The following is a 26,220-nucleotide window of genomic DNA, read 5'->3' on the forward strand; positions in this document are numbered from 1 at the left end:
AGTAATTGATAGCCACGTGTAGCTTGGTAGCTACCTGAATTCCCGGCAGTTGCTTTCATAAAATTCCATGTTGGATAGGATATCTTCCTTAATCACTCCCTATTCCCCAGCTAGACCACTCCGGTCTGCCAGCTCTGGTCGCCTTATGATCACTTTTTCAAAACTCTTCACAAATTCACCATATCATTAGTCTATGTGAACTAAACTGTGGATATTTCTGCATTGCTTTCGTACTAAAGGCATTCAATCACCACTTCTTCCAAAGTTCATGAATCTCAGCCATTGTTCACTACCAGCAAAAGTTTGTACAAATACAGCAAATTTTGCAGATATGTAGATGCTATGTTCAAAACAGTTAACTTTCAGTTCAAAACCCCAATAAAATTCTGATCATTGTGAAAGGAAATATGCTGCATTTTGGCAGAAAAATGAAACTATATGCTTGAAATACGTAAGACAGATCATTCTGATTTGTGCAGAAAGTTTATTCAGTTTATTCTATTTTTTTGTTTGCAGCCTTGTTACCATCTATACAAAATCATACTTGCATTGAAATGTGCATTTATATAGGGTAAATATAGATGTAGTTGTCACTGAAGAGATTTTTCCACTATTACTGCTGTATATGTACTGTTGAAACACCTAGCTGTCATTTCAGTGAACAACCTACCCAGGTGTTTGTTGTTTGTGCTCCGTTACCACATATACAGAAGGGACCACCTTTGGATTGGCATTTGCATGGTTTAGCCTTGGTGGGGAAAATGGATGCAGCCAGAGGCAAAGGAAGAAGACATCGCGGAAGAGCAAGAACAGTTGTGTCTGATGAAATCAGAGCCACAGTCATTGATCATGTGGTAAATCGTGGTCTGTCCCTTAGGGATGCAGGTTGAGGGTTCAACCAAACACAGTGACTTCAATAGTGAGGATTTTCAGGCAAATCAACAGGTACTATATAGTATTTAAAGCATTCTGACTGAAGGAGTTAAATTGATGTGTATATTACAGCAGTACTGTGATTTGAGAAGTCTCCAGAAAAAGCAGATGTATCAGTGCACATTTGTCTTTGACTCACTACAGGACCCAGCGGTTACCTCACACAGTCACACAGGGAGAAGGGGAATAATGTTTACGCCTCAACAGGAGGGATACAATAGTTGGGATGGTCATTGTCAACAACAGCATCAGGCTAAGAGAAATATGGAACAACATAATCGCAGACAACAACATATTTCCAAACATTGACAGTGTAAGCACTACAACCATTTCAAGTGTGATAGCGACTCTGCTTTATTTCACACTCAAGAAAAACGATGGAAAACGAATTAGCAGCCTCCTCTTGAATGTGCTCATTTACGTAGACAAAGGGAATTACTTTTATTTAATTCAAATGAACATTTAGGCTATCGATTTTCCCATGACAGACTTACTACATTGTGTCCTTACTTGAACCATTTACATGCTACACCAGAGACAAGGTTGTTTTTTCTTCTCTATTTGCCTGGCTGCCTATAGGCTAGCCTACTTAATAGAGAAGAAAAACAACCTTGTCTCTGTGTAGCTTCCTCATTCCTTGTTGCAAACAAAAAACGACAGCCACACCCAGCAAGCAACATTAAAAAACTGACTGGTGAGCTCAGCAAGTGTAAGTTGACGCTTTTTATTTGCTACTGTAGCGTACTAAGAAAGGGAAAGTCCACAGTCCGTAAAGCTGTGGACTTCATCTCCCGGCGGCACCTGTGTGAAACAGAAGACGTTTATTGGCTATTTCTTCCTTTAGACTTGTCATACGCACACTTCCACAATGGCAAGCACAGGTAAGAGACATGCGAGGATACTTTCATGAAGGTTTTATTCATGATCAGAAGAACTGTGGCACAGTAACAAACTAAGTTAGCTAACACTATTTTCATTGTATTGGTTAAGTTATCGTAGCCTATTGCTAATTTATTTAACGCGACAAATAAAGTCGGTCGTTCATATGCCAAAACCGTTTGGGGTTTTTTTTTTTTTTTACAAGAAAAAAATAGTTATATTATTATTATTATTATTAGATGTTGCACTTTTCAACGCTAAAACATTTGGCACAGTTTCTTGTTATATCACAGTACCGGATACGCTAATGTCGTAATTGCTCTACGCACGAACCCTGTTTCCGTACGTTGCTTAACTTGATATTTGAAGAAGTCTTACCGACAACTACAGAGAAGAACTGTCTGAATACGATAGCCTACTGAAATGTATCGTTGCATTGTTAGACATAATCAATCGATCTATCTGAATCTCGCCAATCGCATAACAGGCGGTTATATGCTTTATAACCGCCAAGGTAGGCTGCCGGACACGTTATTCAAACTCATTATTTCAGAAGATCCTGTTTCGAGCAATTGCATATGCCTGCGTGTATTCATTGGCGTTGTAGCCTATTCTGCGTAACTTCATTTTTGTTTTCGTGGCATGCAAAAATCGCACAGTATATCATTTACAAATGATTGTGGGCAAGACATTTTTAATCGTATCATATGCTCAGTTCTTGGTTTACATTTATTAAAGATGTAAACAAATGTGGACATCACGTATCTGCTCCCCAGATAATGTAATCACCTACGATGAGCTGAAGGCTCTCCTTCAGAAGAGCTCCAGTCTGGTAATTGATGTGCGCAACAAAGAGGAGGTGGAGAAAGGGGCCATTCCGGGAACCATTCACATTCCTGGTAAGATTCACTGAGAAAGAAGTCTGGAAACATATATGGCATGGCTTTCCACTGCTGTAATATGTGATCCGGTTGCCTGAAACCTAATGGCTAAGGTACATGACTGGGACCCAGAAGGTTGGTGGTTCAAGCCCCAGTGTAGCCACGATAAGCTCTGCACAGCTGTTGGGCCCTTGAGCAAGGCCCTTAACCCTGGGATTGTGCTCTGGTTTGTCTAATCAGCTGTACGTCGCGTTGGATAAAGGCGTCGGCTAAATAACTGTAACGTGATGTAATATGAAACTTGTTTGGTCTGTCCCACAGTGCACACCGTTGAGGCTGAATTGAACCTGGATCCAGCCGCTTTCCAGGCCAAGTATGGGGTCCGGAAACCGGCCCTTGATGCCCCAGATTTGATCTTCCACTGTCAGATGGGCCGCCGTGGAGGCGATGCCACAACAAAGGCGCGAGGCCTGGGATTCCAGAAGTATGTTTTATATTTTATATTTCTGCGACAGTCATGATTAATAAAATATTACAGTAGGTTACGTACATTTTGTTTTCCCTTGCTAATTCACATAATACACAGGCCGGTGACAGTCACAGCCATTTTGTGGGCACAACAATGTGTTTTAAGTTGTTTGCTTATAAGGGATCAGAGATGCATCGCATACTTTTGCATATGGTAAACCTGATCTTATTGTAGCGGTTTCAGTTTATATAATTTCTTCAGAGATTGGCAAACCCTTTGATTATGTAGATCGGATCCAAGGATGAGTTAAACCCTCACGTGACCCCGTTTATCCTCAGGTTTATTGGCATCATGTTTGCATGATTCCTAAAGAACTTTATGTTCCATTTGTGTAGTATTAAGAGCCTCTAATTAATGACGATCCTTTCCTGTTCACTTTTCTTTCAGTGCACGCAACTACGCTGGTGGGTACAAAGAGTGGTCTGAGAAAGAGGGAAAGTAAATGGACCTAAAATCAACATTACTGCTTGCACTATGATGAAAAACAAAAAGCCCTGAGCATATGAATATTTGTAATAAGGAGTAAGCTGTGTTTTTTTTTGCTATATTTTTTTATTTGTCAATATATGGCAGCCCTGAAAACTTCAAATAAAAGCGTTGATAAGTCTATTAGTCTGTTGTGAGTGTGAGGCCTTCTTTCTGCCATTTTTCTGTGTGTGTGTGTGTTGTTGTTTTTAAATTTAAAAAAAATATTAGCATTTTTTCTCATATTTTGGAATGCTCTGGTGTATTAGAAAATTGGTCTCATTTCTGTAATCCTCTCCATCGATGAGGGACAGACAGGCCCATTATGCTGAGCTGTCCTCTGTACCCTATGCTGCTATTGGCCATTTATTCAATCCACACTGAAGTCCAGGTGAGCTTTGAAGGGATCATATCTCATCAAGGGTCAGTTTCAAACATCATTGGCTCAGGCGGTTTTTCTCCAATAACAGTAAAAGCAGTCATCTGGCAGTCGGAGGGTTGCCGGTTCGATCCTGCCCTAGGTGTGTCGAAGTGTCCCTGAGCAAGACTCCTAACTCCCAATTGCTCCTGGCAAGCTAGTTGTACCCCCACCACCAAATATCACTATAATTTCTGGTAATTATACTGCAACAACACCATAGAACTGCATGTACAGTAGATTCTCTAGTCTAGGGCAGTTATTTCTTCTAGCTGAGATCAGGACTGAAGTTGAAGATGAAACCCACAACTTTTGTATTCCAGATGTTAAAATATTGAAAAGGACCATGGACAAAGGCACACTCACTTTCAGAGACACTCAGCCAGGGCAGACATTACTAGACCAGTCATTACTACATCTTACTGGAAAAATAATGTGCATTTAGACATTATTTTAGACTTTGCTTTGATTGGGGGAGTCATGGTATCAGTTTGGTCTTTGGTGAGTCATCCAGGGTGGGAAATATATGGATATGGGTTCCCTACACATAAGCCAAGATATAAAATATAAAAGGGAATCAACATATTTCCTTCAGGGCATATATATTCAAGGGTTTAAAAATAAATTAATAAATTATTTTAACTCTACACAGTTCACACTGTATGCTTTAAGGTACAGTATCAGGAATACCTCATCGGTCTACACACTTTTAAGTGCTAGGGGTTTGCCTCGTCAACACTTAACAGTAGCACCTCTATTCTCAGAATAGATGTTTTTGGCAAACAAGGCATATGAGAGGAAAGTAAACATCAAATGGGTGGGGTTGGGGTTGGGGATATGTGCAGTTATATATGAAAAACAAGCTGTCCTTTAAATGAGTCTGACTTGGTGCATAAAAAGCATTATTGGGATGGGCTTATCTGTGGTACCTTTCCCATTTCCAAAAGCAAAAAACAAGAATGACAGTGAGAAGGGGAACAGAGGGTAGACACGTAATATAATAACTTTTTTATCAGACAGCCTTATTCAGAGTGACATACAATTTTACAACTTACACATTCCACAACCCATTTACAAAATCTGATGTTTTTCTTTGCTGGAACAGTTGATGTCAAACACCTTTAGGTAAACACAGTTGATGTCAAACACCTTTAGTTTACAGGTACAGCGCGTTCCTGAGATAGAAACCCAGGGTCCTCAGGTGTGTAGCTCCGTGTCCTGAACGCTATACCCACCCTGCTGTCACACACCGCCTGGCCACAGCAGCCTCGATAAATAACTTCTGTTTAAAAGCAAAAGGACTTCACTTCTGATCTGATTTCACTGCATAATGTGAGCGACTTACTGCTTGAGAAGGGAAAGAACAGTTCAACAGTCGTGAGAAGGGCAGTGCAACGTCTTTGAAGAGAGAGCATCTTTGACGAGAGGGCAAAGTGAGAGAGAACTGACATGGAGAAAAGAAAAGCAAGAGAGAAAAAGAGAAAGGAAGACAGGCGACTGAGATTAAAGTGAAGGGGAGAATGAGAGGCAAGAGAAAGAGAATATGGAAATAGAGAGAGAAAGAAAGGTCGCCGTGACAGATTGGGGAGAAAGGAGGAAGAGAAAGTACATAGTAAGACAGAATGAGTGACAGAGAAAAGGAGAGGAATATAAGGAGAGGGAGAGAGAGAGCACTGTTATAGGGCTCGTGGACGGATGCATATGTTGGGTCTTCTTGCAGGGATGAAGCCGTGTTTGCAGAAGCATCTGAAGGAGCCCAGGGTGTTGACGCAGTGGGCATTTTTACAGGAGTTCACGCGCAGGCCTGGTTCTGCACACTCATCGATATCTGGAGACGGAGATGGCAAGAGTATAAAACACAATGTCAGCTTATACAATCTGTAAACCCTATAATCAGTGGGAAAACTGTCTACCTATTAAGATGGTGAAATAATAGTAAATGAATCACACTAGTTCAAACATTCATAAAGTATTAATAGCTTAGTATTTTCTTTTTACCCTTGACAAGTGGGAATTAGTGAATCCTGTTGAGGAAAATCTATGTTTATCACCACCCCCACAGCTGAACTACAGTCTTGTGTCACTGCACTGAAGCTGGAATACCCATGAGCCAATGGCAGGTCCCACAGCACAGACCACATAGGGCACAACAGGAGACCGGGCACCAATCAGAGCATTGGCTCCTCTCTCACAGGTCTCCCCTGGCAACCTGTGGGCCACTGCTTGCAACCAGTTTAACAGCCAGCCATAATGGTGACCTGAGGAAACTGGCCTCACACCCATGACTGTGTCTCAGCACTGCCTTCTCTCAATCGTAGTCGGCAAAGGGGCAAAGCCCAGTTGAGCCGCTTAGAAACCCTCGTTTTAACACAGTTAATTATCAGTTTACACGCAGTTTCAATGCGAATGTTTCCAGGGTGCAAATCTGTTTAAATCTGCCAACTGTAACCGTTTAGACATCATCTTGTGCACTCTGAGCCTTTTCAGATTCAAATACGTTATTTCACTTATTGTTAAGGCCTGACCTGAAAATATACCATAACTGCTACAAATGTATATTGCTTTGTTCACGTGAATAAAGCAGGGCACAGATCTATGTGAACCTCCCCTCTGTAGGCCTCCCGTGAGACGGTTTCATCGCAGAGCGCGAAGGCGGTGACGCACCCGAGCAGCGAGTCCGGGAGAGGTCCAACCGGAAGCCCGGGTTGCACTCACACATGGTCCCCAGGTAGGACCGCACACAGCGACCGTTAGCGCAGCTGCACTCGTCCGAATCCTCCTCAGAACTGTCTGCTTCAGGGCCAGAGTGGAGAGAGAGGAAGGGAGGGAGGGAGGGAGGGAGGGAGGGTGGGGGGGGGGGGGAGTGAGAGAGGAAGGGAGGGAGGGAGAATGACAGGGATATGGAAAAGAGGAGGGAAGCAATAATAATAGATAATAGGTTATTTACATTACATTATCCAAAGTGACTTACAGTTGATTACATCAGGGCACAATCCCCCCAAGAGCAATGTGCGGTTAAGGGCCTTGCCCAAGGGCCCAACAGCTGTGCGGATCTTATCGTGTTTACACCAGGGATTGAACTACCAACCATCTGGGTCCCAGTCATTAGCCAATAGCCTTAGCCACTAGTATCCTAGCCACTAGGCTACAGGCAGGCATTTCTATATATCAATTTGTCCATAATTAGCTGGTACGTGCTTCAGCAATAAATGTGTACATTATGCATTCAAATGTGCAGGAGGGAACATTTCAAAAGCAACTTTATTACACTTGGAGGCCTATGGTTTGATGCATGGCCATGATTCAGACTAATAAATCATCCTCTTAGACTGAGACGGTGTTCGTCTTCATTTTTCTATTCTTAATCAAACTGTTATGCCTGCCAAACATAAACCATTACTGATGAGGTCACACAGACGTCCATCACAGGGTGAGGAGGGACCAGCATAGGACACTGGTTTCAAGCCCAGGTTGTAGTGTGGTAAATTAACTACTTCTAAATCTGCCATATTCATGGATGAATGTATATTCCACATTTACTTAAAGTCATTTACTTTTTTTTATTTTTTAGATATTGTTTAGGCCTTTTTCAGCTTTATTGGACAGTATATAGAGACAGGAAGAATGGGGGCGAGAGAGAGGGAAAGACATGCGACAAATTGTCAGACGGTCGGATTCGAACCGTTGACGTCGCGGCTCACAATGAGCATGCGGTCAGTGCTCTGCAGGCTGCGCCACCGAGACACCCCAGTAATTTACAGTTTTAATTTACTTACTTTAAGTAAGGTCAGTGAGTAATGCAACGGTAGAAATAGAGTGCAGGCAGTGTTGTAAATGTATGCCAAACCAAACGCTTTTTTTGGAGCCACTACACAGTGTATGTGAGTTGTATGCGAATGTACGACGTGCTTTACCTGGGTTGTAGTTGGGGAACTGTGGGAGTAAGTCCCCTTCCCCGTCAGACTCGGTGTCCAGGTACATGTCGCAGAGCTGGTTGAACATGGCTGGGAAGAGGAGCAGTGCCCCACGTTTGGTCAGTGTTTAGTGACACTTGAACAGGACAAGGTCTGCGCACTCAAACTGGAGCTTGGAGCCAATCACATCTGCTTTTAACATTTGCCAACAGAAAAAAGTGCACGCTGAACTTATAGATCCCATGTATGTAATATTGCAACAACCCCGACCTACATCCACCCCACCCCCTCCCCCTGATGAAGACCCTGCTGATCAAACATTGCAGTGTTAAATATATGGCAGCTATAAGTACAGTGCGGTTCAGTGTGTGGTTCGGTGGTCTACTTTGCCCTGCACCTGCGCCCTGCCCTGCTCTTCCTCTACGCTAACGCACCTGAGTTCCTCTGGGGGCAGGTGCGGCACTCGGGGCCCCAGCCCAGCCCGTAGTGGCAGCAGCACTCCGAGTACGTCAGCATCAGGCCGGGCTGGGGCCGCGTGCAGATCAGGTCCTCGTCCACCTGCCGGAAGCACACGTCTTTGTGCGCGGCCGTGCGGTCTGAGGATGAAAGGGTGGAGAAGGGGAGAGGATGAGAGAGAGACTCACAGGTGACACAGCCAACCCAGGCCTGGCAGACCACAGTTTTGTGTCACTGCTATGCTGAAAAAAAACAACAGCTCAAGCTCCATACTCAACATCGTTTGACCAACTCAAGCTAGGTTTCAAAACAGCTGGCAGCTGGTTGACCAGTTCAGACCAGCTCCATACTCAACGTGGTTTGACCAACTCAAGCTATGTTTTGAAATAGGTTGTAGCTGGACATTTCAAGCTGGTTACAGCTGGATTTTACACCAGGGCACTGCTCTGAACCTGCTATCCCACGGTTTTCAGCTGGCTCCCAGTACAAGAGCTGAGGGCTCGTCACCCGAAAGACAGACCAATAACCAAGAACATCCATCCATCCATTATCTGAACCCACTTATCCCGAACAGGGTCGCAGGGGGCTGGAGCCTATCCCAGCATACATTGGGCGAAAGGCAGGAATACACCCTGGACAGGTCACCAGTCCATCGCAGGGCACACACACCATTCACTCACACACTCATACCTATGGGCAATTTAGACTCTCCAATCAGCCTAACCTGCATGTCTTTGGACTGTGGGAGGAAACCGGAGTACCCGGAGGAAACCCACGCAGACACAGGGAGAACATGCAAACTCCGCACAGAGAGGCCCCAGCCGACGGAGATTCGAACCTCCTTGCTGTGAGGCAGCAGTGCTACCCACTGCACCATCCGTGCCGCCACACACACAATTTCATTATTAATTATTATACAAATCCTAAAATTAAAGCATGAACATTCCTGATCTTTCAGTCTGACCCTATGGTTCAGCCCTTTATATTTCATCATAATTCTGTGGCACACAACCATCCACGTTTTTAATTAAGCCACCCCAGCTTTCCACTCAGTTATGTTTTTCAGAGCTCACAGATTCCATCAGTTTGTTTCATTCAGTCAGAAAAAGTGAGGAAAACACATGTTATGTGCAAAAGTGTGCGTTATTGGGTGTAGACCCTCAAAGTTAGAAAGAGTGTTTCACCTGCTAAAAACAAATAACAGCCAGCATATGCGCCACCCAGAAGCCTTTCTCAGAAAGATGCCGTAAAATAAGGATTACTAGAAATGGGAGAAACCTCAAATGAAAGCCAGTTCATTGATTGTAATGCGCTGAAGGGCCACTAGAGGGCACTCTTCACCTCTAATCAAATGAACCCACTGTTCCAGACATGTAGAAGGATCAGTCTCTGTGGCCATTGATGACCCATTTGTATTCATCATAAGAATCTGTGCTGTTAACCTTGGGGTGAACTACACAGCTGAACTACAGTCTGATGTCACTGCTGTGATACCACTGCAGCTGCAATACACCTGAGCCAATGGCAGGTCCCACAGGACAAGTCACACGGCATACAACAGCAGACCTGGCACCAATCAGAGCAGAGATCATCTCTCACTGGTCTCCACTGGCAACCTGTGGGCACCTTATTGGTGACCTGTGACTGTGACTCGCCACTGCAGTCTCTCAGTCAAAGCCACAAAGCCAAGCTGAGCCACTTAGGAGCCCTTGTTTTAGCACATTTAACGATCAGTTTAAACAGTTAAACGCAAATGTTTCCAGAGTGCTTTCACACACTTTATCCACATTTGCAGACCACTTCCTCTTGTAATTGACAATAACACTGGAAACATTTAAGCATGATGCTCCACTTGTAATTATGCAGAAGAAAAGTTATTTTTGGCAAAACATGAGAAAAGAAAAAGGATTCACGCATCAGAGACAAAGCTAATAGGAAACAAAGTCAGGAGAAATGCCATTCCTCGGTCTCACGTACACACCCACACACGCTTACTTATTTCCCCTCAGAGAGATACCACAGCAACGCTTTCGTTGCTATCTGGAACAATAAGCCATGCCAGCAATCTAATCACATCACAGACAGTTTTAGGTTCCCCCAACCCAACTTCTCTCCAACTCAGAGAGGGTTAAGCAGCTCTCCCACACCCCTATCTACGTCCACACCCCCCCTTACATCTGGTGTCTTACACAGACTTCCCTGTAAATACAATTTTTTAAATCTCATCAAGCCAGATGTGCATCTCCACAAATACCTTGTAGATACCTTAAAGGTTTCAGAAAAAAAACGGTAAAAAAAAAAGTTTATTTTTGAAATGTTTGTTTTTGAAGCTGTTCATTTACAATCCCGAAAAGACGACAAACGCGTTGCTGTTGCCACGTGTCCGAACGAGCGGGCGGTGCGTGTTGGGTCGGGTTGTGTTGGGGGGGGGGGGGGGGGGGTCGGGGGGTCGGGGGGTTTGCGGTGGCAGAGGGGGGTAGAAACAGAGGGGCAGGCAGGAGGGCAGATGAACAGGTGAGCCTGAACTCTGAGCCTGAGAGGACGGTGAGCAGCGAGCGGGTCATACCCACCGTCGTAGACGCACTGTTTCAGCGCCGCACTGAAGGCGAGGGGCTGAGTGCACACACAGTGAAACGACCCGGGCGTGTTGATACACACTCCACCCCTACAGTACCAGGGGTCCTGGCACTCATTCACATCTGCAAGGATCACCACACAAACCAGTTACCGGCGAGTACGTCATCACGGGCCTCTCAACAGAGCACTTTGAGTCACCGGTTCATCTTGGGGGGGGGGTCAGTGAAGGGATGGGCAGACAGGGGCGGGGAGGGTTAAGGGCCAGTGCTGGGTGCTGGTGGGTAAGATTTTAACTTGCTGGTGGGTGAAATCTTTTGACACGTCAATTTTTTGACACGTAAATTTACCAGGTTCTCTCCCTCAGCTATCACTGGAGTTTGAGCCGCACTAATTTACTACCCTCAGGGCACTGGTTAGTAGAGGCGAAGCTTCACAGGGTGGTGTAAGTATTATTAAAACCACTGCTACTAAAACACCCGGCAGTCCTGATCTGACTGCCGTCCATACCTGTAATAACCAACCCACCATTCACTCACACAGTCACCGTCCACTACCGAGAGTCACAATGACAGCTGCTGTAGTTACACAGTACATCACAGCTCTACAGTGGCAAATCGTGTTCATTGTTGGCTTTTATGCCTTGACCATTCAACCTTCAAGTACCAGTAACAGTACCAGACAGTTTTTAAAAACAGGGTCCTCCTGTTGATATGGAACTCCTGTTCCTGTATGCTATACTTCTGCTATCAGTCAGTAACAGGTGTCACAGATTCCAGAAACTTTGAGATATCTTTGAAATTACTTATATTCCTTGTGTAACTGTAAACCTTAAAATGCCAAAGTACTGTGATAAGTGTTCATGATAAATACAAGCAAGAATGCATGGTTTGTTTGCACTGTCTATAAATTATAAAACCTGTTCAGGTACGTAAAAGGACAAGCATATTAGCATCATAAATATGTCTCAATATGGCCTCAATAAACAGGTTTATGAACCAAAAGAATAGAAAGCTATAACTGTAAGTGAGGTGTAACTCACTTACAGAGTATCAGTAGCTTCAAGATATTTAAATATTTCAAGGATTCTAGCATAACAGATCAATATGTAAAATTTGTATCTTTCTCTGAAACATAATCTTCAGTTCAACAGTTCTGTTTTATGGAATCAATACGTATATGAAATGAATAGCCTCCCTCTCCTGTAGCACATCCAGTTCCTTTTCCTGGACTACATTTCTCAGACAACTTACTCAGTTTCCTAAAGGCAGATTTGCAAAATGGTTCATGGGTTCTCTACTGAAACATATTTGAATATAAAAAAAAAAAAAAACTGTATAGCTCTCAATTAATATCCACACCATTTGAATTCTGGTAACCAAAAAAAAACAAAAACAGCCCAAGATATCTCGATCAGACCAACAACAGAGCTCGGTTTGGTGTGTTGCAGTGTGCCGGGCAGCCTCTCGTTCGGAGCGTTCGGTCCCCTCACCTCCCTGCTCCTCAGGGGGGGTGCAGCTGTTGCGGTCGGTCGCCAGGGTCCAGGGCGGGGTGCAGATGCAGTAGTACGAGTCGGCGGTGTCCACGCAGCGCCCGTGTTTACAGTTGGCCGGGTCACGGCACTCGTCCACACCTACGCACAACAACAGAGCCAACCTTAGGGCCGGGGGCCAGCGGTGCGGGAGTCCTTTGTGTGTGAGAAACCCTTACGACCGGCTTAGTCTGCCCTGAAAGGAATGATTATACTATAGTTTTAAAAAGTGGTTTAAAAGCTTGAAATGAGCCACAGGTGGTTTCACTACCAACCGGAGTCAATTGGAAACAGATGTGGGGCATTTTTTTCAGTGGAAACAAAATGCAACAGTACGCAACATAAACTGCCCAGACATGCCAAATGTGGCATTTGCACCAATTAGATCGCACCTTTCCGTTTGTGTGTAATTACCAAGCCTTAACTGCAATGAACCAGGGGCTTGTTTGCTGCTTTGTGAGCTGAAAATTATGTTTTTGCGAGTTTCACACCCTGTGAGTACCAGCAATACACAACAGCAACAGCACACTGCTGTTTTCTGTGAAAACCAAGACAACTGGGTATACAGAACATACAGTGAGAGTACTGGACAAGTGAAAGAAAACACACATTAATAATAATGGGCAAATGGGAATAGCTGAGAAGCCAATCACAGCCAGACTGACTGCTGATTGAGTGGCTGACCTCTGTGACCGTGACGCTATGATATCCAAGGACTGTCACTGTTCAGAGAATCTTACGAATAGAGAGAGCCTTTAGTCAGTAAGCACAGAATGTTTTTTAGGATGAACTAAAATGCAAAACAATAAAGAATGGTAGCAAATTAATCCAAATTATCCTTAATGAATTCCAATTGAAGTCAAAGTGCCCCCATGGGCAAGAGTTTAGTTGGTGGTGCATAATACACACTAATTACTCTGCTTTTCAGGAGTCAATCCTTAAAGGAGCTTACAGAGACCATTCTCCAAAGGCTCACCGGCTTTGAAAACTTCAAAATCATATTTTACCTTGAAAGTAGCCTACAGCCAAAGAGAGACTATAAACCTTAATATCGGTGTTTATATCACCAGAGAGGACAATAAGCAAATGGAAAATTAGATACAGATGTAAATCCATTGGCTCCATTAGCATTTTCCTTCCTTGCATGCGCAATAAAAATCTATTGTAACTTCACCTCATACTGGCTAGAAATGAGAGCACTAACGAATGAACACACGGCATTCAGCAACGACGAATGATGAAGATAGTACGGTCCATTTTAATAATTGTTAATAATTGTTAATAATTGTTAATAATTGTTATTAAAATAATAAGTCCCTCCCTCTGGAGCAGCGGGCCAATTGTACCGCTCCACGAGAGCTGGCCAAACTCGGCTTTTGGCAGAACCGGGAATCGAACCCCGGCCCTCGGTGTGCAACTGCAACGAACGGTTTTAGATTTTCAAAGAAGTATCAGTTTAGTTCGCTATGACAGTCTATAGCTGACACTGAAATAGTGCTGAACTTCACTGAACACTGAGTGTTTGTACCTTTCTGACGATCTCTGTCCGAGCCTTTGAGGCTCACAGGGCCCTAACACTACTGACCTGCGAGAACAGGGACCACACACTTCCTGTTGGAGGCCTCAGGCATCCAGGGCGGACTGCAGGTGCAGTAGAAGGAGCCTCGCGTGTTTACACACCGCCCGTTGGCACACAGAGACTCGTCGTGGCATTCGTCCACATCTGGGGGCAGGTAAGGACACGAGGTTGGAGGAAAAACCATCAAACGCCTGACCGCAGATTTGCACACTGGTGCCGGAGGGGTCAGTGAAATATGCTTCACACTACTTTAGTCAATGTGGGGACGTCAACAAACACCACCATGGTAAAAACACTTGAATATAACACTGTACAATATTAACAGCCGCTATCTACAGAACTTAAATACCACTGATTTTAGTTACATTGGAGCAAAAACACCATTAAATTATATTTCTGTATGCATGGATCCACTACATAAGTCACTGCTAAATGACTCAAGAAGAAGGGGGAGCAGTTCAGGAAACAAAAAACAGTAAGAGCAGTAAGAGATACCTAATAAGATACTTAATAAACCAAGAGGACTGGAAGGCAAAACCCCGCCTTCCGGTCCTCTTGGCTCAACTGCACCAGGCAACATCAATCGAGCACAGAAAAGCATCTGAATCCAAAACAGTTCCGTATGTGACCCAGGTCTGGCGTGGACAGAGGCACGGGGGACGGTGCAGAAGCTGGATTACCGATGCACTCCAGCAGGTTGCCGTCGTAGTAGAAGCCCTGTTGGCAGTAGCACTCATAGCCAGGCTGCGTGTTCATGCAGCGACCCTCTTTACAGATCTCATCAGCAAAGAGAACGCACTCATCAATGTCTGCAAAGGAGACGGAGAGCGACAACTAACACAATGCACAGCTGTATATACAATATACACACAATATATACACAATGTACACAATACACAATGTCTGATGTCATAATTTAAACAGAGTACATCCCACTAGTTATAAGGTAAGTCCCACTAGTTATTTGGTTGTTGTGCCCCCGACAGATTCAGGAAGTACATAACAAACATAACATAGATATGACAATCCTTCTGTACCTGTATGCATTTGTGTGAGGGACAATGTTTTCTAACTCTCTTATGCCCAGTGATTGACCATGACCACAATATTAATGTTATTTCATGTTGTGTGTTCTGTATTTTGACGTTTCTAACCTCCATGAGAACATTGATGTCATTGCCACAACTAAATATTCAGTCTACCAGTGTTGAATTGTTGACACCTGGTCCATCTAGCCCAAATCATGTTATGGTGCCATGAAACATGCCTAGGCCTGTGCACATGTTTTAGATTAGGTCCCTAAACCGAGACAGGGTGTGAAGGTAACTTTTTGTAGTGCTCCTGGATTGAAGAGCTTACCCCGATGCATTGCCATGCTCTCTTCATTGTAGAATCCTTTTCCAGTGGGACAAAGAGAGAGAAACTCAACTGCAAGGGAAAATGACAGGGAGATTAGGGGGGAAACCTGACCTGTCCATGCCACACACCTTACAAATGGCAGCACACTGCTCTGAATTGACTTTCAACATAGCTGATACGGGAAAAGGGTCAATGTTTTAACCTGATTAAGATCAAGCTGATTATCATCTGTACCATAATTAATGGATGATCATCATCTCAATATTACATATGTACTTTATGAATTAATTAATTTCACAATAAAATGGGCCTATAGTCAATTCCCTACACTAATACTCTCTCCAAGTGCCCAATAATGTACAATTGATTTTGACTTCATCAGAAGTGATTTAACTTTTAGGTTTCTTTTAAAGCAGGGCATTAAAATGCATTGTCATCTGGGTGTTTGCACTATCATCCGCTGGTAATAATGATGTGTTTTTTCAAATAAAAATGTATTGAGTGTAAAACTATAAGCAAAGCACACTTATAGTTGCGTGCCCAGTAATGATGTACAATAGTTCACAGACTGGGCCGGTGAAGAATAGGAGCCCATTGAGGTGGCAGGACAGAGGACCGGGGCAGGGGCAGGGGCAGGGCCTGAGGTACCAGAGTTGTGGACGGGACATGGGTAGATCTCACACTGGTCGCCCCAGCCCACGCCGATGGTGCAACAGCATTCCTGCTTGGTGATGTTGGTGGCCAGGACGCTGTCGCAGAACACCGTGTCATCCAGGTTCAGGTAGCACTCCTTCTTGTCCTCCATGAAGATCTCAAGAGCTGCGGGGAGGGAACGCCAGCCGCATTACGTGGGATTCAGCCTCCATAATAACTCTGCTTCGCATCGATTCACAGACCAGACTCGGGTCAATTACATAATTGTTTTGGATTCCAATACTTTTCTGCACTCGATTGATCTTTCCTGGTGCAATTGAGCCAACCATCGTTTTGAGTCAGATCCAGTACACCAGGCAAGGCTCAGTAAAGTGTAGGAAAGTATTTGAATACAACACAATGCCATAATTGACCCAGGTCCATGGGACATGGGAGGTGGTGGAAGAAGCGTTACCCTCGCAGCTGTGGCTGTCCTCGGAGGCGATGAAGCCTTCGTTGCAGACGCACACGTAGCCGCCCTGCCTGTTCTCACACACGCCGTGCGGCTGGCACAGGCTCCTGTCCTTGCTGCACTCGTCGATGTCTGGCGGGAGACACACAACGAGGAGCCCTGCGTCACCTGCACACACTCCAGTTCAGCTTCATCCCTAATGAGGCCCTCTCGTATTGTGCAGTACCAGAGATACCGTCCCTGGCATCTGCAGGGACTTGTCTGGCTTGTTCATTAAGCATTACAGCAATCTGCTTCGCATAGCGACAAATAACACCCCTGCAGCTACACTGCATTTGCGATACAGCACAGCCCCGAGTGCTGTATTGCTTTTATAAAACGGCGATCATCTATTTTGTAATATTATTTGGTGGTAACATTTTTGGCTTGGAGTGATACTGTTTACAAACAGGCTGTTTGATTAACTGTTTTTGTATCACATTTACAATCAGTGTAGAACATGGTCTCAGCCAATCAGCATCCAGGATCAAAACAACTTCGGAGCAACCGATTCAGACCCAAGAAACCAGGTGAGGTGAGTTAACTGTGTAATCAACTGCTTTAATTAATCGATTGATCAAAGTGCTGAGTAACAACAAAAGCCAGCACACCCTGCGGCTCCCCAGGACCAAGAATGAAGACCACTGATTTCAACTTTCTTTAAGATAACCATTAGTTTACAACATACCAAAACCATTGGGAGAGAAGGTGCGGGAAAGCTAAGGGGAGAAAGAGAGAGGCTGACGCGCGGAAGAAAATACCTTGGCAGCGTCTCCTATTGACCAGCTCGAAGCCCTGCTGGCACTCACACCGATAGGACCCCATCATATTCACACAGCGCCCCCTCTGGCAGTTAAAGGACCTTTCACATTCATTTATATCTATGAAAAAAATAAATAAAACACATACCACTGTGACACACGACAACGTATGAATGGTGGCGTGCGTCTCACAGTCATCAGGCGATGTTGTCGCTAGTTTTTGCAAATAATGGCCGCCATGAAAAGAGCTCAGGTCACCTTCACAGTGGCTTCCCTCCTGGGTGAGCCGGTATCCCATGTAACACTCGCAGCGGAAGGACCCCTCCGTGTTCACACAGCGCCCGTTCGCGCACAGCCTGTTGTCCTCGCACTCGTCGATGTCTGCAGGAGGCACCGACACACCCTCAACACCGGCCATTACCGCCCTATCTGAGCACTCTGCTACACAGCGACGCATTCAGGGTAAAATCAACAGGGTCCAGTACTCAGTCAGTGTTACACAGTGCTACACAGTACACACAATCAACTGTACGCCGCTCTGGATAAGAGTGTCTGCTAAATGCCAATAATGTTACATTACATTACATTACATTACTGGCAGATGCTCTTATCCAGAGTGACAAACAGTTGATTAGACTAAGCAGGAGACAATCCCCTCTGGAGCAATGCAGGGTTAAGGGCCTTGCTCAAAGGCCCAACGGCTGTGCGGATCCCATTGTCGCTACACCGGGGATCTAACCGCTGACATTGCGGGTCCCAGTCATGTACCTTAACGCCTATGCTACAGGCCGCCCCATGTAATGTAATGTAATGTAACCGCTGGACTCTGAAGCGCCACAGGCGGCCCCGGATCGACCTCCAAAACTGACCGTCGCAGCTCCTGCCGTTGGACTCGGGCTGGAAGCCGGGGTCGCACAGGCAGCGGAAGCCTCCCGGAAGGTTCTCGCAGCGTCCGTTTCCACACACGCCCCTCTCCTGGCACTCGTCCACATCTGGGAGGGGGGGGGGGGGGGGGGGGGCGTGGGGCGCGGGGTGGGGGGGGGGAGAGCCCACAGAACAGGAATTAAACAGACCCGGGGGTGACAAACAAGCCCACCCGTCCTCCCACCGCACAAGCAGACAACGGTGGTCTGTTTGGCCCTAACGCAAGCGGGGAAAGACAGTATAACTGCGCAGCATAGCTTTGGCATTCCCCTGCTCAATACTGCCCGGCTGTGCTGCAGGCTGCTTATGTGCAAGCTGCATGAAGCTGGAGGGACTACATGGGATATTCCATCCTTGGGAGATATAATTCAATTCATACATTGTTTTTCACTCATGTACTGTGTTCTAGCTCACATACATGCGACAATCATATCGTTATAACTACAACTCTGTATGTGTGAGCCCGGAAATGGAGCTTGCATGAGGATATAGTCTTGACTGCATCCAGTTACACTGTAAATAGCTTGGGGTTAATGAAAGCAATGTGTCTCTTATAGCTTCAGTGGCTGGACACCCTGCTCATAAGACATTGTGCAACAAGCTTGGAGAAGACATGGAGAAAGCACTGCTCCTTCCATCTCTCTCTCTCTCTCTCTCTCTCTCTCTCTCTTGCTCTCTCCCCCTTACTCATAGTGGCAATGCTTCCATTGTACACACACACACACACACACACACATACCCTTGCACACACACATTCATGCACGCACTCTCTCTTACACACACACACACACACACACACACACGCGTGCGCACGCGCACATAACGTAGCCCTTAAGGTAAAGAACATGTGCCTTGGAAAGAACATGTTCGCAAATCTCCCCATTTCCAGCTCTACCTTAGGGCCTTTTGAGATAAAAACAGATAAAAAGAGTTTAAAGCAGCTATCAAAATCCATCTTCATATTACTGGGTTCCTGCATTGTCCCAATGAGGCCACGCCTCAGCCCTGCTGTTAGCATGTGATACATGGATGGGCCAGTCGAACAAAGGTTCATCAGGGGTGTAATGGAGAGCGAGAGCTGGAAATTGGGGCAGGGTGGGGTGGCGAGAGAAGCACAGCCACCCAGAGCAGGGGAGGGGGGGGGGCAGGGGGGGTCATCTCTGATCCGGGTACAACCAGCCTCCTTCACTGCATGGCCTCAACTCCCCCCACATGCAGCCCTGGGGTCACCACAACTGCGCCGATCGGCAACCAATCCAATGAGACTAACCAAAAACATTCAGTCCATAATACGGACCTTCTCACTAAAATAGAAAGGGCCAAATTATATTTGCTTTAAGTTTAGCTAGCTGGCATTGTATCTATTTTTTGTATGGCTGCCATAGTATGGCAGCTGTAATTGTGTTACGATGCTTGGTTGGTTGACCCCAGTTTTCAGTGGTGGCAAGTTTCCACCGGACCAGCGGTTAGGTATTCAGATTTGTACATGCCTGGATCCGACAGGTTAAGACTCCTGCTCAAGATATTGTGCACAGCTGGAAATATAAAGAGATAAGTCAGTTTGCTGCTTTCGTATGATCTATGGGAATCCACTGCTGGACCAGAGGAGAGACAATGTTTATGGAAATGGAGAGGTAATGAAAGTAAAGGGCAAAGGTCATGGAATCTTGTTGAATCCACATCTGGAGAACTCCAATTGTGGAGGACTCCACAATTTCTGAAGTGACTGTGAATTCTCTTGGGGGGCACGGTTCATGAAGACAAAACCAGACAGTATGAATTTAAGCGCAGATAATACCTCTTTCTGGAACAAAGCTCTGTCTTGTTCAATATTGCCAAACTTAAATAAATAAAACCTAGCAAATGCATTTAACTGCACATACTGTAAATAGTTACAGATTAATTTGAAACAGCAGTGATACCCTTTAACTAATGTTGTAAACAGATGCTGACAAGTAGACAAGTGACAAGAGAAATAAAATGCTAAAAATATCCCCAACAAATATACAGTAACTGCTGTGCAATACAAAACTCTACCCTTGTGAAGGGTGCAAATAATTTGGGCAACTGCTTTTTATCAGCAAAAAACACTGTGGAATGCAATAGGAGCCAGATGAGGAGATACGGTTGGGTAGGTACGTCTGAAGCAGGGGCTGCTGGGTAATGCTGTGTATAGGAGTCAATGGAGCGGCGAACAAATAACATAACATCACGATGAGAACAGGCCGTTCAGCCCAGCAATGCTCACATTCTCCTATCTCTAAAGTTGACCTAGTGCTTAGTTTACCTGAAAACGAGATAGTATCTAACACCGTATCAAGCCTGGTCTTGAAACCCCCCAGCGTTTCTGCCTGGTGAGCTATTCCACACTGTGACCACTCTCTGTGCAGAAATGAATGTGAGATGGGACTTGAGATCCTCTGTGGCTGAGGTGTGTGAGATGTGAAAAGCCAAGGTCTCACCGTAGCAGACTCCGCCCTGACCGTGGTATCCCTGCTGGCAGGGGATACACTCGTAGGAGCCCAGTGTGTTCTCACATTGCTGGCTTGGGCAGCGGTTGGGGTCCAGGCACTCATCAATGTCTGAAAACACACACACACAAACATACACACAAGCACACACACATACACACAGACACATGCACATTCACCCCAGGCACAAATACACACACAGACACACAAAGACACAAACACAAGCAAAGACAAACAAACACAAAAACAAACACACACACACACACACATGTTGCAAAAATGATGGCAGTGTTGTGTTTGCATACATTACATTATATATTATTTGGCTGACGCTTTTATCCAAAGTGACTTACAGATTATTAGACTAAGCAGGAGACAATGCCCCCTGGAGCAATGTGGGGTTAAGGGCCTTGCTCAACAGCTGCACAGATCTTATCATGGCTCCACCCAGGATTGAACCGCCAACCTTGCATGTTACGTACTACCAAGGCACATGCCTGGGACCCGCAGTGTACAGTGCAGGGAGACGCGTGTATTCTGACCTCCACAGGCCTGTTGATGTGACTTGCTCCTGTAGCCCTCGTAGCACTCGCATTTGTAGGTTCCCGGCAGGTTGACACACTGTCCACCCTCTCCGCAAGTGTTTGGCTTGGCACATTCGTTCACATCTGTCACAAACAGTCATATGTAAGACCTGGAGGCACCTTCCGCTCACCAGTCCCATGGATTCCTATGAGAGCTGCTCAATGGCGCATGAAGCTAGTTTATGGAGGCTGCCATGGAAGGGTCTTTTTTTTGGGCTCTAGAGCATATGCACTGGTTACCAAAATGTGAAACGATCTGTCCCTAATTAGTTCAGTGTCAGTTTTTAGTTTCGTACTTCTGTTTTTAGTTTGAAAGCACAGTCCAAAATATTGTAATTTTGCCTGGGTATTGATAGTTTTGAATGGGCCTCAATGGGGAAATTCGCTTTTTGGCACAAGGCTTAATGAACTGCGATACCTCCGGTAAATACTGTTTGCGAGCTTCGGGAGGAAATATCATATAAAAGCAAAGCGGGGGTCATTCTGACGGCCACAACTGGAGACAGGGCAGTACTGAACTCAGCCTGTGCCTGCTGTTACCTTCCAGCAAACAGTTCAGATATCCGGGCCTGCATGTGCCTGCCGGACTTCCCCCATTCCTGGTCCCTCCTTTCTCTGATCTCGTTCACTACGACCGAGGCTAATCATTTGAACACGGTCAAACAGGCTGCAGCTGTAGAGCACGAGCTGTCTTTGATACATACTAGGGCCGCAGCACCCCCAGGACTTCAATGGAGAAAAACTCTCGTAACCCACCGACATGAAAGACTTAATGTAAAACACAACCAAGTTAAAGTAAACTGCACAGGGATAGCAGCTAAATGCAGGGGGGGGGGGGGGGCACAGAAAGCTCTCCACTGGGAAAAGGTACCAGCCTAAAGAAAGTCCATTCTGCTTTCACACCAGAGAGTTCACTCCATTTGAAGATCAGAAAATACAAGTGATGTAAGCATGGCATGAGGATGTTGTGATTGAGGTCGGAAGTCTCTGTTCAGATATCATTAGAGTAATGCGTTTGACTTCAGGGCCATGTTGCATGAAGCAAGAGTGCTCAGATAGCTCGTTTTTACAATTGACAAATTCAGAATTAGATAGACTTTAAAGTGTTAATGAACTTTTCCCACTCATGGGAAATCTATTGTTACCACAGGAGTAAAGCATATTTAAACTCGATTAAATGGCCAAAGCAGCAGTACTCAAGAGAAGCCGAACGCACGGCACATCCCTCACCGACACAAGTGAGCTTTCCGTACTGGAGCTTGTAACCGTGGTTACAGCGACATCTGTAGGATCCCACGGTGTTGATGCACTGGCCCCTCCCAGGACCGCAGGGCTCCCCTTCGCACTCGTCTACATCTGCAAGGACGGACAAGACCGAGGGTGACACGGGCACGCACGGGGGGGGGTCCAGCCTGGCCCCCTGCCGCAGGTCATACACCAGGCAACCTTTCACACCCTGCGCAAACTTAAATCCCGAGAGATTTCGAGAGAGTAATGCACTGCCGCGCCTCAGCGATTTCACCGCTGTTGAGCTCTTTCTCCCCACTCTCCATTATTCTCCCCAAATCCCCCGCATCTTAGGAAAGAGGTGCGAGTGTGCCCACTTGCATATGCGTCCTCTACAAACCATAGACGCAGGGGACTGCTCTTTCACGCACTGCAGTCCCCCAGCCATGCTGCTGTGGCTGCAGGTCCACTGGCTGACCAGAGGGGTCGCTATTGAGCAACGAGACACCAAAACACCCTCCCTGAATGACGTTACTGCCAACAGCGACTGGGACTCAAAATTCAGTCTTATCCAGAAGATGCAAAGCTACCCTGCGTACAGGTGTTAACACAGGAGAGCCATACCTATGTTTTCACAAAAGGGGTCAATTCAGCTTATAACGATTAATTAGGCATCCTTAACAGATGCACAATAATTTAGCGTCAAGATCCATTCTTATGATGAACTAATAATGTGAATCGCCCTTTTTGCCAACAGATATAACCATAAAACCATAAAAGCTCCTGCTTGCATTTATTTTGCAAAAAATATATAAAACCTTCTCACGAGGCACACGCCTGTACAAGCTTCTACACACTATAATCTTTTTTTTCTCCCCCAGACCACAAACGAGTAGCTTCGCCGTGAGGTTTAGTGCGGCCCTGCGGCGTACGCCAGTGAACACAGCGGCGAGGCGCGGCCCCGAAAGAGGCGTAAACGCGGCGCTCACCCACGCAGCTCCGGTGCTGCGGATGAGGGCGGAACCCGGCGTTGCAGCGGCAGCTGAACCCACTGAACCCGCTGACGCACTCCCCGTGGCCGCAGACGTTCCTGTTGTGCCGGCACTCGTCCGTCTCTGAGGGGCCTGGAGGGGGGGATGAGGACAAACAAACACAATGCAGGAGATGTTGGGAGTACGGTAGGTTTTTTTTGACAAACTGCTGCATCACCGGGCCGGGTTATGTTGGACACAAAGGCGACGCTTCCTTAAGGGGACTCACGTGGGTACTGCGTCTGCCCCACTTCCAGCGGGCTGTTCTCTGGGGGAACTTTCACAATGGGAGGGGGCGAGGGTTTGGCCACAATCACTGGAAGGAGGGAGAGAGGGAGAGGGCAAGAGAGAGGGAGAGTGAGAGGGAGAGAGAGGGAGAGAGAGAGCACTCAGAAATACCCTAACACACCATTCTTACATTCTTACACAAAAATGTTGCATTCAAAGAGATGCCTCACATTCACAAGAGGACTGAAAAAGGAGGGAATAATATATATTTCCCTTTCTCTTCACCTCAGCTGAAGATTGAAAAATGGCTGGCGCTAAACCCTGAACTTTGCTGCATGTTGCAGAGAAGAGAAGCCCTGCACTGTCAACGCAATTGTTTTGGATTAAAATACTTTTCTGTGCTCGATTGATCTTGCGTAAAGCAACAGAGTCAACCATGGTGACCAGAAGGCAGGGTTTGCATTTTTTGAGAGTTTCATAGGTTCCAATACACCAGACAAGCTCAGTAAAGCATGGAAAAGTATTTGAATCCAAAACAGTCGGGTATTTGACCCAGGTCTGGCGTGTAGGCAGCGGGGTTTGGAGGTGTACCTGGGAGATGGGGCCCCGTGGTGATCCTGGTAGACAGCTGCAGGGGTGTGGTGGCCTCCACACTCTCAGGGTCCAGCTGAGGAGAACCAACATGCATCTCTGACTGCAGGCAGACGTGACCCAACACCCAACATGGGATCCCTCAGACAGGTTGATCGCGTGACACACATACACAGGAAAACATGTGAAGGCCCATCCACATTACATTACATTATTGGCATTTGGCAGATGCTCTTATCCAGAGCGACGTACAGTTGACTAGACTAAGCAGGAGACAATCCTCCCCTGGAGCAATGCAGGGTTAAGGGCCTTGCTCAAGGGCCCAACGGCTGTGCTGATCTTATCGTGGCTACACCGGGATTAGAACCACCGACCTTGTGTGTCCCAGTCACTTACCTAAACTACTATGCTACAGGCCGCCACATCAAGACGGACAACTATAACTATAACAATGTGAATATCCACACCGATGAACGATAATGTTCTGTAAATAGTCTCTCTGCTATGCCATTTTGCACGTGACGCCCAGTAAATTCAGTTGGATTTTGATTGGCTGCCAGGGATTTATCAGTTATGCAGCTGGAAACAATCCGTCTGAAAGTGATCCCAAGAATATCGTTTGTCACTGGCGTGGCCGTTATAGTTGTGGTGTGGACTCTACCATCCACTTCAGTTACAAAACTTTCTTTATTTTTATGGTAGAAAACATATTTATCCTTATCATTACAGTTATCATTCTTGGTGTGGATGGGCCTTAATGCTACAAAACGAGGTAAAACAACACATAGCCTAAATACAAACTTAAGAATAAAAATATAGTTCACCACTGCTGGGGTAATTGAATAAATAGAGACAGAGACTGACATTTAAACCTGACAAAGACAAAAAAAAAAAAAGACGATGGGCAAAATCCAACAGACTGAAATTAAAATGAAGACAAATATTTTTGAAAACTTATCACAATATGCTTTGAGCTCTGCATGGTCAATCCTGAGACTCTAACAGAGGAAGTCTTTGAGGAGTTGTGTGCTGGATACACGGGTTAAAAAGAGCAACTTACTGGAGGAAACTTCACCACTGAAAGAGAGAAAGAGAGAAGCCATTACTTATTGTTTCTGAAAGGTATACTCAAAAGTCGCCTCCCTTTCTGTACATCTCACTGTGGTGCTCACCTTGCTCATTGGAGTCAGTTTTCGGGGTCTCCTTCTCTAGGTTAGGGTAGATGGGCAGGGTCTGTGGGGGGATGGTCAGGGTATCCCTGTAGCTGTGTAAAATGTACCCCTTTCCAGCAGGACAGATCTTGCTGAAGGAGGCTGAGAGAGGAAGAGACAATGATTTTGAGTGTAACTAGTGCTCCATTCATGAGACACTACATGAGACGGACAATACAAAGTTAAGACACAACGACCAAATGTTTGCTTATCAATTAAGCACACGAGTACACACACATACGCAAGCAGGCGGCCACACACACACAGACATGCACGCAAGCACACACACGCAGGCAGGCACACACACACACACCCACACACATGCACAAACACACTCACACGCATACCCACACACAAACGCATGCAAACACGCACACACACACACACACACACACACACACTCACTCACACACACAAACACGCACACAGACGCACGCGCACACACGCACACACACGCACACACACGCACACACACGCACACACACACAGACACACACACACATGCCCACAGACGCGCACACACCCACACC

The 26,220-nt window shown here is 45.8% G+C and overlaps 2 protein-coding genes across 8 annotated transcripts in view; one reads left to right on the top strand and one right to left on the bottom strand.

Moving 5' to 3' along the window:
- Positions 1-1,653: 1,653 nt before the first annotated feature.
- Positions 1,654-3,834, top strand: tstd1 (thiosulfate sulfurtransferase like domain containing 1). Of its 2 annotated transcripts, none has more exons than XM_061236383.1 (4): positions 1,654-1,814; positions 2,589-2,711; positions 3,015-3,177; positions 3,610-3,834. In XM_061236383.1, exons 1-4 carry the CDS (start codon positions 1,802-1,804, stop codon positions 3,662-3,664), a joined length of 354 nt encoding a protein of 117 aa, XP_061092367.1. In that variant the 5' UTR covers positions 1,654-1,801; the 3' UTR covers positions 3,665-3,834. The 2 variants fall into 2 exon arrangements, with proteins under 2 accessions (XP_061092367.1, XP_061092366.1); XM_061236382.1 differs by lacking the exon at positions 1,654-1,814 and adding an exon at positions 2,167-2,326.
- Positions 3,835-5,098: 1,264 nt separating this feature from the next.
- The window catches only part of LOC133123926 (latent-transforming growth factor beta-binding protein 3-like), a 46,973-nt gene continuing 25,851 nt past the window's right edge, over positions 5,099-26,220 (bottom strand). For 2 of the 6 annotated variants that reach the window (XM_061234651.1, XM_061234648.1), the window contains exons 8-29: positions 25,652-25,792; positions 25,540-25,556; positions 24,480-24,555; positions 23,890-23,976; positions 23,619-23,753; positions 22,633-22,758; positions 21,361-21,486; positions 20,810-20,929; positions 19,838-19,882; positions 18,293-18,415; positions 17,682-17,804; positions 17,424-17,543; positions 16,627-16,791; positions 16,167-16,337; positions 15,519-15,587; positions 14,840-14,968; positions 14,166-14,303; positions 12,542-12,682; positions 8,454-8,615; positions 8,020-8,109; positions 6,770-6,898; positions 5,099-5,933 (exon numbers count right to left, since the gene is read on the bottom strand). In XM_061234651.1, coding sequence (XP_061090635.1) covers positions 5,782-5,933; positions 6,770-6,898; positions 8,020-8,109; positions 8,454-8,615; positions 12,542-12,682; positions 14,166-14,303; positions 14,840-14,968; positions 15,519-15,587; positions 16,167-16,337; positions 16,627-16,791; positions 17,424-17,543; positions 17,682-17,804; positions 18,293-18,415; positions 19,838-19,882; positions 20,810-20,929; positions 21,361-21,486; positions 22,633-22,758; positions 23,619-23,753; positions 23,890-23,976; positions 24,480-24,555; positions 25,540-25,556; positions 25,652-25,792 — 2,585 coding nt within the window. In that variant the 3' untranslated portion in view covers positions 5,099-5,781. The remainder of the gene's footprint in view (positions 5,934-6,769; positions 6,899-8,019; positions 8,110-8,453; positions 8,616-12,541; positions 12,683-14,165; positions 14,304-14,839; positions 14,969-15,518; positions 15,588-16,166; positions 16,338-16,626; positions 16,792-17,423; positions 17,544-17,681; positions 17,805-18,292; positions 18,416-19,837; positions 19,883-20,809; positions 20,930-21,360; positions 21,487-22,632; positions 22,759-23,618; positions 23,754-23,889; positions 23,977-24,479; positions 24,556-25,539; positions 25,557-25,651; positions 25,793-26,220) is intronic. The other 4 variants (XM_061234652.1, XM_061234650.1, XM_061234654.1 and 1 more) reach the window with 4 other exon arrangements.

The sequence above is a fragment of the Conger conger genome, chromosome 3 (genome assembly GCF_963514075.1).
Source record: "Conger conger chromosome 3, fConCon1.1, whole genome shotgun sequence".
Lineage (NCBI taxonomy): Eukaryota > Metazoa > Chordata > Actinopteri > Anguilliformes > Congridae > Conger > Conger conger.

Coding starts and splice junctions, on each gene's coding strand:
- tstd1 (XM_061236382.1), top strand. CDS start 2,236: ATGTATCGTTGCATTGTTAGACATAATCAATCGATCTATCTGAATCTC. Junction 2,712..3,014: donor GGGAACCATTCACATTCCTG/GTAAGATTCACT, acceptor TCTGTCCCACAG/TGCACACCGTTGAGGCTGAA. Junction 3,178..3,609: donor CGAGGCCTGGGATTCCAGAA/GTATGTTTTATA, acceptor CTTTTCTTTCAG/TGCACGCAACTACGCTGGTG.